At 36.2% G+C, this 15,576-nt stretch overlaps 1 protein-coding gene across 2 annotated transcripts in view; it reads left to right on the plus strand.

Moving 5' to 3' along the window:
- The window catches only part of GPBP1 (GC-rich promoter binding protein 1), an 86,080-nt gene extending 71,514 nt beyond the window's left edge, over positions 1-14,566 (plus strand). The window contains exons 10-13 of one of the 2 annotated variants that reach the window (XM_012457283.3): positions 733-900; positions 1,979-2,166; positions 11,867-11,969; positions 13,384-13,713. In XM_012457283.3, the coding sequence (XP_012312706.1) occupies positions 733-900; positions 1,979-2,166; positions 11,867-11,969; positions 13,384-13,542 (618 nt within the window). In that variant the 3' untranslated portion in view covers positions 13,543-13,713. Of the gene's footprint in view, positions 1-732; positions 901-1,978; positions 2,167-11,866; positions 11,970-13,383 lie in introns of both variants that reach the window. The other variant, XM_012457284.3, reaches the window with a different exon arrangement.
- Positions 14,567-15,576: the final 1,010 nt, after the last annotated feature.

The following is a 15,576-nucleotide window of genomic DNA, read 5'->3' on the forward strand; positions in this document are numbered from 1 at the left end:
TTATTATACCCGAAGTTGCTTTGGGTACCATATTGGAACATCATAACCCCTCATATACTACTTTTTATTTATGATCTCAGACACAGAATTTTTGAACTTTGAGGGAAGGACTAGCATTCCTAGCTGGTTAATTCTGCTGAGATTAGTTATAATATACAAACATTAATGCCAGCAAGTAAGCATTATTATGGTTTGTTTCCGTGACTAATAATTCCTGTGACACAGAGTTCTAACTTTGTTTCTGTTCCACTGTCAAAACACCAAAGAACCAAAAACAAAAGGATTCTCTCTTTCTCCTCCCCTCTCACAAGCATCTTTCCAGGTGAGATCCACTCTGATAAACCCTATGTATGTGTATAAATAATTATAAAATAGATCTTATTGGAGCTGTTACTGAACTCTAGAACTCTGAGTAACACAGTTTGAAAAGCTGCTCTTTTATGTATTATAGAAAAGTTTAAATAATTCTAGGATGTATTTATAAAATAATGATGCCTAATTTAGAATCATAGTTCTGAGTATTATCAGACATTCATTGTGGGATAAGAAAATTCTTTTGTTGACTCATTCAGTAGGGGAAAAAATAGGAATAGAGAGAACTAGACTTTGACATGGACAATCAATTTTGTATTGTGAATAAAGGTAAAATAGGAAGCTGTGGTAGTGGTGAATTTTATGTTGACATTGATTCCTTGACTACATATTTATCATTATTTTTGAATTTCCTCTTAGTGTAATCGTTCAAATTCCTCTTCTCCTGTCGATAAACTTAATCAGCAGCCTCGTCTAACCAAACTGACACGAATGCGCACTGATAAGAAGAGTGAATTTTTGAAAGCATTGAAAAGAGACAGAGTAGAAGAAGAACATGAAGATGAAAGCCGTGCTGGCTCAGAGAAGGTAACTGAATTTATAGCAATATGTGATATTGAGATGTCATTGAAATACTTGAGCATATATTTGGACCTTGGAATACATTAGAATCATCTCCTTGGAAAGAAGATTGGAAAGCCATTTGCATAAATGATGACTTATCTTCTCCCCTCGACCACCCCTTGTTTGATTTGCTTGAGACGAAGTCTCACTCTGTCACCCAAGCTGGAGTGCAATGGCATATCTTGGCCTACTGCAACTTCCGCTTCCCAGGTTCAAGTGATTTTTACACCTCAGCCTTCCCAGTAGCAGGGACTACAGGCATGTGTCACCAGGCCTGGCTAATTTTTGTATTTTTTGTAGAGACGATGTTTCACCATGTTGGCCAGACTGCTCTTGAACTTTTGACCTCAGGTGATCCACCTGCCTCAGCCTCCCAAAGTGTTGGGATTACAGGCATGAGCCACTGTGCCTGGTTATGACTTCCTTTCTAAAGTAGATTTGTTTCATTCTATAGTTCCTATGGAAAAGTAAATTTAAAAAACATTCTTGTTTATATCTGTTTTCTTTTGCTTCTCCCATCTTACCTGCCTTCATGCTTTTAGTTTTGTCATTGTTGTATAGCTATGAATCCTTAGGGCAAGAAAGCTTTGGATATCCATCCCAGCTTAGTTTTTCATTTCTAAACTTAATAATTAAAAGTATTATATTGATTGATTCATTGAGATAAAGTTTCACTCTTGTCACCCAGGATGGAGTGCAATGGCATGATCTCGGCTCACTGCAACCTTTACCTCCTGGGTTCAAGCGATTCTTCTGCCTCCGCCTCCCAAGCAGCTGGGACTACAGGCGTTGTCACCATGCCCAGCTAATTTTTTTGTATTTTTAGTAGAGATGGGATTTCACCATTTTGGCCAGGCTGATTTCGAACTCCTGACCTCAGGTGATCTGCCCACCTCGGCTTCCCAAAGTGGCTTACAGGCGTTAGCCATTGCCCCCGACCATGTTTATGTATTTTCAATGGAAGCTTAGTTAGGAAAAAGTTTATAATAACTGTATTCTTTAGAACTCATTCTTTTTTTTTTTTAACTCTCTAAAAAATCAGGATGACGACTCATTTAATTTACATAACAGCAATAGTACTCACCAAGAAAGGGATATAAACCGAAACTTCGATGAACATGAAATTCCGCAAGAGAATGGCAATGCCTCGGTGATTTCCCAACAGATCATTCGATCTTCAACCTTCCCACAAACTGATGTTCTTTCAAGTTCGCTTGAGGCAGAACACAGGCTAGTATTTGTTTTTACTTTTTCCTCAACATTTTCTGTATTCAGGATTTTGATATAGAGTTTTTGTTTGATTTAACAGGTTTATTGAGATATATCTTATGACAAAAATTTCACCCATTTTGATGTACAGATGATTTTTTAATATATTCAAAGTAGCCCTTTGTTCATTTGCATTTACTTTTCATTTGCACTCTATCCTAGGCAGCTACTCTTTTTTCTCTTTCTATAGATTTGCCTTCTATAGGTATTTTATATAGGTGGTAAAATATAGTATGTGATGTTTGATGTCTAGCTTCTTTCACTAAGTATAATATTTTCAAGGTTTATTTGCATTGTAAGCACATGTGAGTACTTTGAGTTTTTTTTAATTGTTGAATAGTTTATTGTATGACTATACTGCTTTTTTGTTCATCAGTTGAATATCAGTTGTTTCCACCTCTTTTTTTAAACAGTAGGCTCTAGTCTAGTATAATCTACTCTGACTGTTTTGGATAATGCCACTATGAACATTCATACATAAGTTCTTGTGTGGATACGTTTTTATTTCTGTTGGGTAGATACCTAGGAGTTGAATTGCTGGGGCTTATGTTAGCTCTGTGTTTCACATTTTTAGAAACTGCCAAACTATTTTCCAAGATGACTGTGTCATTTTACTTCCTCATTAGCAATTTCTCCACATTTGTACCAACATTTGGTACCATCTGTCTTTGATTACAGTCATTCTAGTGGGTATGAAGTATGATTTCTTTTTATGTTTTTTAGTGTACATTTCCCTAATGACTAATAGTGTTGAGTATCTTTTTATGTGCTTATTTGCCATTTATCCTCTTTGGAGAGAAATACCTATTTAAATACTTTGCCCATTTAAAAATTACATTTTCTTATTACTAAAGTTGTAAGAGTTCTTTATGTATTTGCGTATAAGTCTCTCATATATATGATTGGCAGATAATTTCTCCCATTCTGTGAGTTTTTTCATTCTCTCAGTAGTGCAACCACCTCCTACCCACAGGTGCCTTTTAAAATGAGGTCTTTCTATGTTGCCCAGACTGGAGCGATCCTCCTTAGTAACTGGGATTACAGGCTTGTACCACCACACTCAGCCTCAGTGGTGCCTTTTGAAGGGCAGGAAGTTTTAATTTTGATGAAGTCCAGTTCATCATTTTTTTCCTTGTATGGTTTATGCAAGTTTTCTGGATGATGTGAGGTAGGAGTCCAAATTTATTCTTTCTTATGTGTTTCCCACGTGGATAGCTAATTGTCCCAATATGTGATTTATTTTTTGAGACAGTGTCTCAATCTGTCATCCAGACTGAATGGAGTACAGTGGTGCGATATCAGCTTACTGTAATCCTTGCCTCCCAGACTCCAGTGATCCCCCCACCTCAGCCTACCACGTAGCTGGGACCACTGGTGTGTACCACCATACCCAGCTCATTTTTGTGTTTTTTTTTTGTAGAGATGAACATTTTGCTGTGTTCCGTAGGCCAGCCTCAAACTCCTGAGCGGAACTGATCCTCCTGCCTTGCCCTCCCAAAGTGCTAGGAGTACAGGCATGAGCTGTAGTGACCAGCCTGTGGTTTAGTTTTTATTGTAAACTTTTTTTGTTTGTTTGTTTGAAATGGAGTTTTGCTCTTGTTGCCCAGGCCGGAGTGCAATGGCGTGATCTTGGCTCACCGCAACCTCTGCCTCCCAGGTTCAAGCGATTCTCCTGCCTCAGCCTCCCAAGTAGCTGGGACTTATAGGCATGCACAACCACACCCAGTTAATTTTTGTATTTTTAGTAGAGATGGGGTTTCACCACTTTGGCCTGGATGGTCTTGATCTCCTGACCTCGTGATTTGCCTGCCTCGGCCTCCCAAAGTGCTGAGATTACAGGCATGAGCCACCATGTGCAGCCAAGGCCAGACATTTTGTCTATTTTGTTCACTATTGTATCTAGCACCTAGAATGGTGCTTGGCACATTATTTTGCTTAAATTTGTTAAATGAATGAGTGAAGTAAACATTGCAGTATTTTTCTACTTGTTTTGTAAATCTGTACTTATTTTGAGGGAATATTTTACTTTTGCTTTTTATCTCCAATTTTTTCAAATGCTTAATAGTTTAGTTTATATTTCTACTGCCAAAGGTTATACCCACCCCATTAAAAAAAAAAATCAGGTCTCACTGTGTTTCTCAGGCTGGTCTCAAACTCCTGAAGTCAAGTGATACTCCTGCCTCGGCCTCCTAGAGTGCTGAGATTAGAGACATAAGCCACCTGACTAGATCTTCTTTCATTCCTTTCTGTTTTTGAGGCAGGGTCTTATTCCTTTGTCCAGCCTGGAGTGGCACAATGATGGTTCACTGATACTGCTCAAGCGATGGTCCCTCCTCAGCCATTCGAATAGCTGGTACTACGGGTGCATACCACCATGCCTGGCTAACTTTTTTTGTAGAGATGGGGTTACGCCATGTTGCCCAGGCTGGTCTCAAACTCTTGGGCTCAAGCGATCCTCCTGGCTCAGCCTCCCAAAGTGCTGGGATTAAAGCCATCATGACCAGCCCTTCCCCCTCCCCCCTTGTTTTTCTTAGATCGTTCCTTCAGAATAAATTCCTTATCTTTCTGTCTTTAATCATACATTATTATATTATCTGTGTGATCATTTTTGTTCCCCCTCTCCAAATCATGTCCTGTTTTGCTTCTTAAATATAACTGTAACTACTGTATGTGAATTTGTAGGTATTTGTTTTAAGTTTGTAGGGTGGGTGTGGTGGCTCATGCCTGCAAACTCAGCACTTTGGGAGGCCAAGGTGGGTGGGTTACTTGAGGTTAGAAGTTTGAGAGCAGCCTGGCCAACATGGTGAAACCCTGTCTTTACTAACAATACAAAAATTAGCTGGGCATGGTGACACATGCCTGTAATACCAGCTATTCAGATGACTGAGGCACAAGAATCACCTGAACCTGGGAGGCAGAGGCTGCAATGAGCCGAGATCGTGCCACTGCACTCTAGCCTGGGCGACAGAGCGAGACTGTCTCAAAAAAGAAAGAAAAATTGTAATCTTTGTATTTTTATATTTGGACTTAATTTTCTCCTAAAATAATTTATTTGGGCTGTTGATAAAGGTGCTTGAAAATTAATTTAGCTAGACTAATTTATAACTAACTTAACCAGATGTCTATAAATTCACTTGTTTAGATAAAATATAATTTCTTACTGTACATTTAATGTGAATGGATGAATAAGTAACCACACTATTTTTATTGCCTCCTAAATTGTGGAACTTCAGGCTACCACATAATACAGTTTATGACTTGTGACTGATAGGCTGAGTGATGGCTGAAATGTCAAATACAGAAAAAATTTAGTAAACGTGAATTCTTTTTTAAAAAGATTAGCAGTAATTGAAATTTCCGGGTGATTTCATCATTCTATGAGTCAAATACAGAAAAAATTTAGTAAACATGAATTCTTTTTTAAAAAGATTAACAGTAATTGAAATTTCAGAATGATTTCATCATTCTATGAATCATCTTGTTTCTCTCCCTCCCCCATTTGAATCCACTATATAGTACGGATATAAATTGTGAAACTATTTTTCTGTATCAAGGTTTACGTGTGTTCACATCCTCTCTCTTTTGTCTCCTTTTCTCTTTCCCTTCCCCTCTCTTCCTCTTTTTCCCTCTTCCCCTCTTCTTTTTCTTCCCTCTTCCCCCTCTTATTCCAAATAATGCTGTTATCAGAAGAGGAAAGAAAAGTATAAGTATTTATGTTGTTGAATATATGTATAAATGTGTAGGTAACAGTTTACTAGGAGTGAATTTCATTGGTCAAATGACATACATATTTAAAATAATCAGTTACTGACATCCAAAAACATTCTGGTAATTTGCACTCTCACCAATGATCATTGAAACAATTCTAGTCACACAGTTGGTAGAAAAGGAAAAGGCCTGTGTGTAGAAAGCAGAATAATACACAAATCAGATATTCTAATGATAGTAAAAGATGAGTTACCGCTTAGGGAGGTAGAGATTAGACAATGAAATAATACAGTTAGAAGATTTTTTAACCCACAGAATCTATTCATTAAGGCCATAGTGAGAAAGTTGACACCTAATATCTTCATATTTCCCTTCAGTATTTAGTAGCAAAAAACAGTTGGCCCATACCTTTAGAAAATATTTATTTCAACCTCTAATAGACATATCGAATGCTTTAACTATTTTACTTTTTAGTCTGCAGAGCAGAATTTAGTGTAGGAAGCATTTTGGTAGCTTCTTGTTTCATTCAAGAAGATTTAGGAAAGAGAGACTTTAGTTTCGTAACTTAACAGAATTTGGTTCTCTGTGACTACTAACAGGAGAAAATGGAGAGGATGAGATTTAGAAACTAAGGCAAATCAAGATGAAAACATCTGGCTGGGCACGGTGGCTCACACCTCTATCCCAGCACTTTGGGAGGCTGAGGCAGGTGGGTCACTTGAGGCCAGGAGTGTGAGATCAGACTGGGTGAAACACCATCTCCACTAAAAATTCAAAAATTAGCCAGGCTTGGTGGTGTGTGTCTGTATTTTCAGCTACTGAGGAGGCTGGGGCACAAGAATCTCTAGAACCCAGAAGGTGGAAGTTGTGGTGAGCTGAGATCACGTTACTGCACTCTCTAAGCCTGGACGACAGAGCAAGACTCTATCTCAAAAAATAAAAAAGACCAAAACATCCTAAATTGGAGTAAGCTCTAGAGCGAGGGAAAGAAACCCATACTGCATGAAGAGATAATATCAGTTATAACCTACTTGGTTATTTTGGTATATGTGTTTTAAATTTTTTTAAGACTTTATGGATTATTTTGTTTTTGTCTTTTTGAAACAATGGATACTTCTCTTTATTTAGGTTACTCTGAAAGTTTTAACCAAGTTTTTTGCTCCCCCCACCACCTATTCCTGTTTTGTTATAAAATTAGGCAATCATATTTATATATTTAATTTTATTATATCTAATCTAAATTAGATAATGTAATTTTATAACAAAACAGGTATAGTTTAGGGGAAAAAACTTGGTTAAAGAGAGAAAATTAGTTATGCTTAGGAATACCATTATCTAGTATGGACATGAAGATGAAGGGGACAGACGATAAGAACATTTTGTTATTTGCCAAGAATAGAATAAAATTGTGGATTCAAGATTTCAGATTTGGTAGCAGCTAGTTGGAATAGAGGGATACTTTTGTAGAAATGTTGCACATGCTGAAAAAGATCCTAAGACAGTAAAGGGAGGAGGTCAAGGTGTTAGTTGATATGGAACTGTTTTTATTTAAATTTCTTAGCTTGAGTTTTCTTGATGTTTAAGTAGAGTATGTGTTTGTAAATGTTTCAAAGACATCTATCAATACCTTTTTCCCCATTCTAAGCTAAGAGAGTTCATGGCTTTTAGATTTTAGGGGTTTTTTTTTTTATGTCAAAATGCAATGATATTTCTTTTCCATTGCTTTATATTTTTTGTAAACTTTAATTGTGATTTCTTAAGTTATATACATATAAATACTAATATTAGCTGAGTTTAACAATCATGGGGCAGTGATAGGTTTTTTAAAGATAGTCGTTTTCCAACATTAAAATACAAAATACTCATTCTTAATTTTATTGTCAAGTTTAGCAACTTTATCAGGGTATTGAGGGTAGCCTCAACATCAAAGGGATATGGTTGTAGGCTTGTTTAAGCAAGCACCAAATGAATTAGTGGAAATAAATGCCAAAGAAATTCAGTGGGTTTAGGGATAGAGATCATTATGACTTGGGTACCAGTCAGAGGTTTCTTTCTTTCCTTCCTTCCTTTTTCCCTTTTTTCTTTTCTTCCTTTCCTTTCCTTCTTTCCCTCCCTCCATCCTTCCTTTCCTTTCTTTCTCCCACCCACTCATATAAATATTTGTTTTTTAGAGACACGGTCTCATTATATTGCCCAGACTGGTCTTGAACGCCTAGTGTCAAGCAATCCTCCTGCCTTGGCCTCATGAATTGCTGGGATTAGCATGAACCATCATGCTTGGCCCTAGTCAGAAAGACCTAAATTAAGTCTTGAAAGGGTTAGACATAAATAAGGGCAAGGGTGCTAGATACTTTTTTGGAAAAAGAAAGGATGTAAAGACATGGTTCGAGTGGTGTATATACCTAGTTTGTTTTAAGGGTATTGAGTGGAATATTTTGACAGGAGTAGGCAGTTTACTTACTGAAGTTAAAGATCATATTGAAAAGGCAGGACTTACAAGAGTATATAAGTATAGGAGATATCTTATACTTGGCTTGTGGTAGAGTAGGAACTGTGGCCTAGGTCTTCTAACTTCTAATCCTAGATTTTCTCTACTGAGGAATTTGTATTTGTGACCATGGCACAAACACAATTAAGGAGTTTGTTCTCTAGAAAATGAGAAGACACTGAAAATATTTATCAAAGTATGGTAATTGTGAAACGGGTATCAGGATGATTTGGCAATAGTTTGAAGGAGAGTGGGAAAGAATAATTTAAATGAAAAAGCGAAGTACAGATGAATGTTACAGTAATATAGTCAGTCATGCATTGCTTAATGATAGGGATATATTCTGATAAATGTGTCATTAGGTGATTTTGTCATGGTGTGAAAAATCATAGAGTGTACTTATGATATCTTACTTATCTTACTCTATGAAATCATAGAGTAAACTAGATGGTATAACCTACTACACACCTAGGCTATATGGTAGACTGTTATTTCTAGACTGCAAACCTGTATAGCATGTTACTGTACTGAATATTGTACATTATTTGTAATTATAATGCTTTGGTATATATTTGTATATCTAAGCATATCTAAACATATACAGAAGTACAGTAAAAAAATGGCATTACAATCTCATGGGATTATGCATCATATGTGCAGTTATCTGACTGAAACGTAGATATGTGGCACATGTTTGTATGTTTATGGGGGAAAGGGAAACACCCAAATTTTTGTTTTTATTTTTATTTTTATTTTTGTAGAAATGAGGTCTCACTTTGTTGCTTAGGCTGGTCTTACTCGTGGACTCAAGCGATCCTCCCACCTCAGTTTCTTAAAGAGACTGGAATTACAGACATGAGCCGCCCTGACTGGTTAGATTATTTTGAAAGCTGTCTCAGGAACAGTTAAAAGCTGCAGCCTCTGGTGGAGAATTAGAAATACTTGCGTTCTGTTATATTCTCTTTCATAATAGTTCATAGTTTTTTCCACCTGCATTATTGCTTAGTTACCATTCAGTTTAAAACAGGTAAAAGTTTGGATCCTGCAAAAGAGCAGTTAGATTGTTTGGCTAGTCTAGTATATTCTCTGTGTCAGGTGTCAGTGAATGGAAATGCTATTCCAAAATGAGGCCATCCAGATTAAAGAGTAAAGACAGTGCATTGGAAGAAGTCGTGGCTAAAAGAAATGGAAGAAGAAATGATTAATGCTGACTGTGACATTTTGGTTCAGAAGCAACAAGGTGCTGTGCAATACATACTAATTTGGGAGGCAGAAAACCAAAATTCTGTTTCTCTTTGCCATCAAGTAGGCATCACATTTTACTTATGTGATCTTCATTCTTCATCTGTAATATGTGAATATCATGTTATGTTTTATTCAGGGTCTCAGATACTGTGAGAGACTCTTTGAAAAAAGGCATAAAAGTCTGCAAGGGGGCTGAGTGCAGTGGCTCACACCTGTAATCTCACCACTTTGGGAGGCCGAGGCAGGTGGATCATAAGGTCAGGAGTTTAAGACCAGCCTGGCCAAGATAGTGAAACCCCATCTCTACTTAAAATATAAAAAATTGGCTGGGCGTGGTGGTATTTGTCTGTAATCCCAGGTACTCGGGAGGCTGAGGCAGAGAATTGCTTAAACCTGGGTGGTGAAGGTTGCAGTGAGCTGAGATCGTGCCACTGTACTCTGTCTCAAAAAAAAAAAAAAAATCTATAAGCCGATAATGTGTAGCAGGCACAAATTAAAGATGAGCAGCTGTAAATAAGAGGGGAATTAAAAGTTTGTGGAACAATGTAATTAAATGATAAAACCAAAAAATATTAACTGTTTCTCAACATAACTCCATCAAGTTCAAGACTCTTTTTCAAGCAATGATACCAGTCATTTAGATCATCCCTGAAGAACTGAGGGCCCTGGCAATTTAACCATATCAGTGCTGTCTTTTTTACAATAACTGAAGAAAAATGGGCCCCCTCTAAAACTTGTTTTAAGATTAGGAAACCAGGAAGTCAAAAGGAGCCAAAGTAGGACTGAAAGGTTCATGCCTAATGATTTATTGAAACTTTGCAGAAGTGCCCTTGTTTGATGAGAGGAATGAGCAGGAGTATTGTTGTGGTTAAGGACTCTCTGGTGAAGCTTTTCTAGGCATTTTTCTGCTAAAGCTTTAGCTTTTCTTCTCAAAACACTCTCATACTCTTTTGCTTTGAGTGGATCACTTCCACTTCTTGGTAGCTAGTGCTTTGATTGTGATTTGTCTTCTGAATCATACTGGTAAAACCATGTGTAATTCTTTGAAGAAATGCTGCAGAGTCTTGATTCCAGTTGTTTAAACTTTCCATTGAAAGCTCTATTTTTGTCTGCAGATGACGTGGGCACATATTGAGTGGAAAGTTTGCTCAACTTTAATTTTCAGTCAGAATTATGTAAGCCGAACCAAGTGAGATGTCTTGTCTGTGGTGTTGGCTATTTCTGTTGTTAAATCGTTGGTCCTCTTCAGTTAGGATATTAACAAGATTAAATTTTTCCTTGCCAATTAATGTGGATGGTCTGCTGCTGCTGCTTTGAGGCCTTCATCTTCAGAATTACCTCATCTCTTCTTAAAATGGGTTATCTATTTGAAATTTCTGGTTTCCTTGGGGTATTGTCCCCATAAACTTTTAATAAAGCATCAACGATTTCACCATTCTTCTACCCAAGTTTCACCATAAATTTGATGTTTGTTCTTGCCTTGGCAGAATTCATGTTGATCTGATAGGGGCTTTTCTCAAACTGATGTCTTCTTACACTTTGTGGTGCCTTAAACTAGATCCTGTTGAAACATGTTATCACAAGTTAGCACAAATGTATTTTGGTGCAGAATTTTTTCTTGAAATTCTTTTATAATTTTTCCGTGATACATATTTTTAAATGAACTTTTTGAAGACTCTTCCTAGGAGTAACATAAGTACTTAGGGGTTTCATTTTTAAGAAACAAACCCTTTCATATCAATATAAGATATGTGGCCATATAAGAAACAAGCTTGGAGGTTTCCCAGTCAAATGCAGTAGGTATTGCTTCAGTGTTTATGATTACCCAAGTAGAAAACCTAATGAGTAACCAGAAATACGGTGGATTTTGGTGGTACTGAAGAAAAGAGAAAGGGGTATTGCTGTTACTTTTAGTGTAAGAATTTAGCAGACTTGCTTCAGGTCTGTTATAAGTGTCCAGCCTGAGAAGAGCCTTTGACATCAAAGATTAAGCAGTCAAGGAGTTCATTCTAATTTTACTATCAAAGTTTACTAGACTTAATCTTACTTGTTTATTCATATTCAGAAAGATATTCAAAACCTGAGCTCAAAAATCCTTTTGATGTGTCTTGGGGACTTTGTATAATGGTTCTTGGATCATGTTTTCTTATACCTAATATAGGTGAAACTGTCCTGCTCAGGGTAAGCTTTAAATTAAACTTAATATCCTCTCCTTTTCAGATTGTTAAAGGAAATGGGCTGGCAGGAAGACAGTGAAAATGATGAAACATGTGCTCCCTTAACTGAGGATGAAATGAGAGAATTCCAAGTTATTAGTGAACAGGTAAGAAAACCTGAATCATACAATTTCAGTTTTAAATTGCCCTTATTTAGAACAACATAATGACATGTAAGCATGGAGTGAGGGAGATTATAAAATTTCTATTTAGTCATTTATCACAATAGGTCAGAATTGCCTTAAAAAAAAAAAAAAGAGAGACAGACAAGCTTTTTTGCTGTGTTGTCCAGCTGGCCTCTAGAACTCCTGGGTGCCAAGTGTTCCTCCAACCTTAGCCTCTGGAATAACTGAGACTACAGGCACCAACCATTGTGCCCGATTGAATTGATTTTTACAAGTCTGCAATAGTGACTTTAAACTGTTGAGTGTGCATAGGAATTAGTGTAAGTGATGTCCATGATAGTCATTTTCCAGACGTTTTGTGTTTTGTTTTGGCTTTTTGTGTGTGTGTGTGTGTGTTTGGGTCAGGGAGGAGCAAGAGTGATAAGAAGTAGAGAGTGTTAGTAGCTTCCTAAGTAACTTTACCTTTTATCCTTTTCTTGCACAAGGGCATTTCATATTCTAAAACATCTTGCTTAATGTCTCCCTAGTTACCTTTCTGAAAGAGTATTAGGGAAGGTTTGTTAGAGCATTAGGAAGTTGAAATGTTTTTTTCCAAATCCATTATTTTATTTATTTATTTATTGATTGATTGATTGATTGATTTATTTTGGTCTTTTTTTGTTTTCTTTTTTTGTTTGTTTGTTTTCTTTATTTTATTTATTTAAAGAGTTGGTGTCTCACTCTGTCATCCAGGCTGGGGTGCAGTGACCAATCATAGCTCATTGCATCCCCAAACTTACAGGCTCAAGCAAACTCTTGCCTCAGCCTCCTGAGTAGCTAGGACTACTGGCTTGTGCCACTACTCTGGGCTTATTATCTATCTTTAAATCGTTTCTAATTTGGGCCAACTATCTTTTTTCCTCTTTGATGATCTTTTGACCGAATTCTTATTACCAACTAACCTTTTAGTTATGATTTCTCATTTTCAGAACTGTATTTTTTCTAGTATCTATGTCTCTGGTTAAGTAAGAGGTGATTTTGTAACTTTGTATACCTCATTCTACTTTACAAACTGTGAATAAAGCAGATTGTGGGGGTGTATTAATTTAGATTAGAATAATAAAAATAACAGATACAGCTTAATGGTTTCTGATTTTATTCTGTGCAGTCCCTGAAGGTATTTATTAGTTTTCACTTGAGGTAATAAAAATGTGGAAAAGTTTAGTACCTTAATCACTGTGACAATTACTACTCATATCTACTTTGTCTAGATCCAGAATGTTTTTTGGAAATACCATTACTTGTGAAATTTTTGGGATATGATGCAATTTTATTATATTTATACTTATATTTAATTATGACAGTAGATACGCAACTCTTGAGGGATAATGTATTTATTTTGCTTTTAACATTTTAGTTACAGAAGAATGGTCTTAGAAAAAATGGTATTTTGAAAAATGGCCTGATCTGTGACTTCAAGTTTGGACCCTGGAAGAACAGCACTTTCAAACCCACAGTTGAGAATGATGACACAGAAACAAGTAGCAGTGACACATCAGATGACGACGATGTGTGAAAGATTTTCTGACAGCTTTAGAAATCTTAGTGTGATACATCTCTCATACAGTTTGGGGTGAATTGTAAAAATGAAGAACTATAATTTATGTAGTGAAATACCCCATTAGAAGAGGATTTTTTGGGGGACTTCAATATGAAGAAAACCAAGAATGTTTTGTTGGGCTTGTTGAACATTATTTCTTTGTAAATGAATGTTGTAGGAATGAGGACTTTGGTTGGTCCAGCATTGACTTTCTTCATCACTGCAACATTTCTCTGACTAGCAATGTGACGATGTAACAAATGAGATTTTCTCATTTAATAATAAAAAATTGTGTAATGTTTTGCAAAGCTTCTGTCTTAAAATGTCCAGGTCTTAAGAAAAAAGGCAGCTTACACTGTTTTGCTTGCAGAGTCTTATCTTTTTCGTACAATGGAAATCCTCAAGTCCACTTTGTGCGGTCCCCCTCTCCTCCCCCTACAAAAAACAGAAAAACAAAAAACCAAAAAGGAAAATGTAGCATGTTGGCTAAAACTGGAGCAGAGTGCACTAAAACAATTTCCTGAACTCAGCTGTTGTACTGTTCACCTTTTAAAACATAATGCTCTTTAGCCATTTGTAGTCCAGTAAATGTTACAGGAAAGACTTGCCACATTTTCTTCCAAATTTTAAGAGATGATTTTCAAAAGCTTTATTTGGGTATGTTGTCAGACCAGGGTTTTCAGAGTTGGTGGAAAAGAGCCTTGTGGGAAAACTTATTTTGATAAATTATTACACATACAGAAAAACTGATCACACTGACTGGATCTGTCCACGACATGGAAAATAAACTGGATTTTCAGAATATTGTTGTTTAGTGTTCAAGGTATTGTTTCTAAACATAAACACACTCTAAACATGCTTTATTCACTTGTTAAAGTCATAACTTTTAAAAGTAATACCTTATTAAAGAAGATGATTACTTTCTGAGGTTAGAAAAGGAAAGCTAAGCCTTTTCATTATGAAATAGACAAGTTTATTAAATGAATGACTGTTAACCAACTCTTTTCATTTGCACATTAATTTTGGAATTATTTCTGTTTTGCTGCTGACTGAAAGAATATTTTGGCTCTGTGTATATTTGTATTTTGATTTTTCTGGTTTTGTTTACCTTCATTTGCTTTTAGCTCCCCCTCATGTTTAAATATATTCTAATTGTAAAGAGCATTATCTTAGAGCAAACATGTTTGAGGTTTTATGTCAGATCTAATCCTAAGTGTTTGTTGTTTTTTAAAATGGTATTTTCTCAGATGGTTGCAGTGTTTTTTTGCTATTTCTACATAAATACCCTACCTGGACTCCCCAGCTTCACCAGAAGCTGTATTTTTTTTGTTCCCTCTGAGACTGGTGGTGATGGGGAAATTAAAACAAAAACAACACACTAGCACACTCCCACAAAACTTGAGGAAGTGTTAGAATGGTAATAAAATATTAAATACACCTTATTCTTAAAATAAACTTTTACTATATAATTTGCCACAATTCAATCTAATCAGCTAAAGTTAAATGTAGTTAGTATTAGCCATAGGAGAATGTAAAGCATGCTTTCACAAAGCTGTCAGTATCACATATTGAATGTCTTTGAGACTCTTAGATTGTACTATTTGCTTAATAGATTAATGAAATCTATCAGATACAACCTGTATTTGCAAAGACAAGCTAGAAGGAACCTGAGGAATGTGGTCTACATTTGAGATCTTCCTTACTGTTTTCTACTTTCAGAAAAGATTCTGTAATTTTGGTTTTTGGCATCTTTCTTATATTCAGACAATTTTGTTTCTGCCTTAATTCCCATTTACCAGCAGTTAACTCATGTTTATTGTGCTTTCATGCACTGTGATATGGAATGTGTTTAGTAATTTACTCTTTATAAATATGGTAAAGTACAGTGGTATGGTTATTCTATGCATTAAGCTAATGACATTAACAAGCTTGGTTATGAGGGGTTGGAGCCATGCATGTAGTTTAAGAGAACAGTTAAAGTTTAATGTTAATTTTAGCTTGCTGTCTAAT

Source organism: Aotus nancymaae, unplaced genomic scaffold (genome assembly GCF_030222135.1).
Source record: "Aotus nancymaae isolate 86718 unplaced genomic scaffold, 86718_ANA_hifiasm-v0.15.2.pri h1tg000014l, whole genome shotgun sequence".
Classification (NCBI taxonomy): Eukaryota; Metazoa; Chordata; class Mammalia; order Primates; family Aotidae; genus Aotus; species Aotus nancymaae.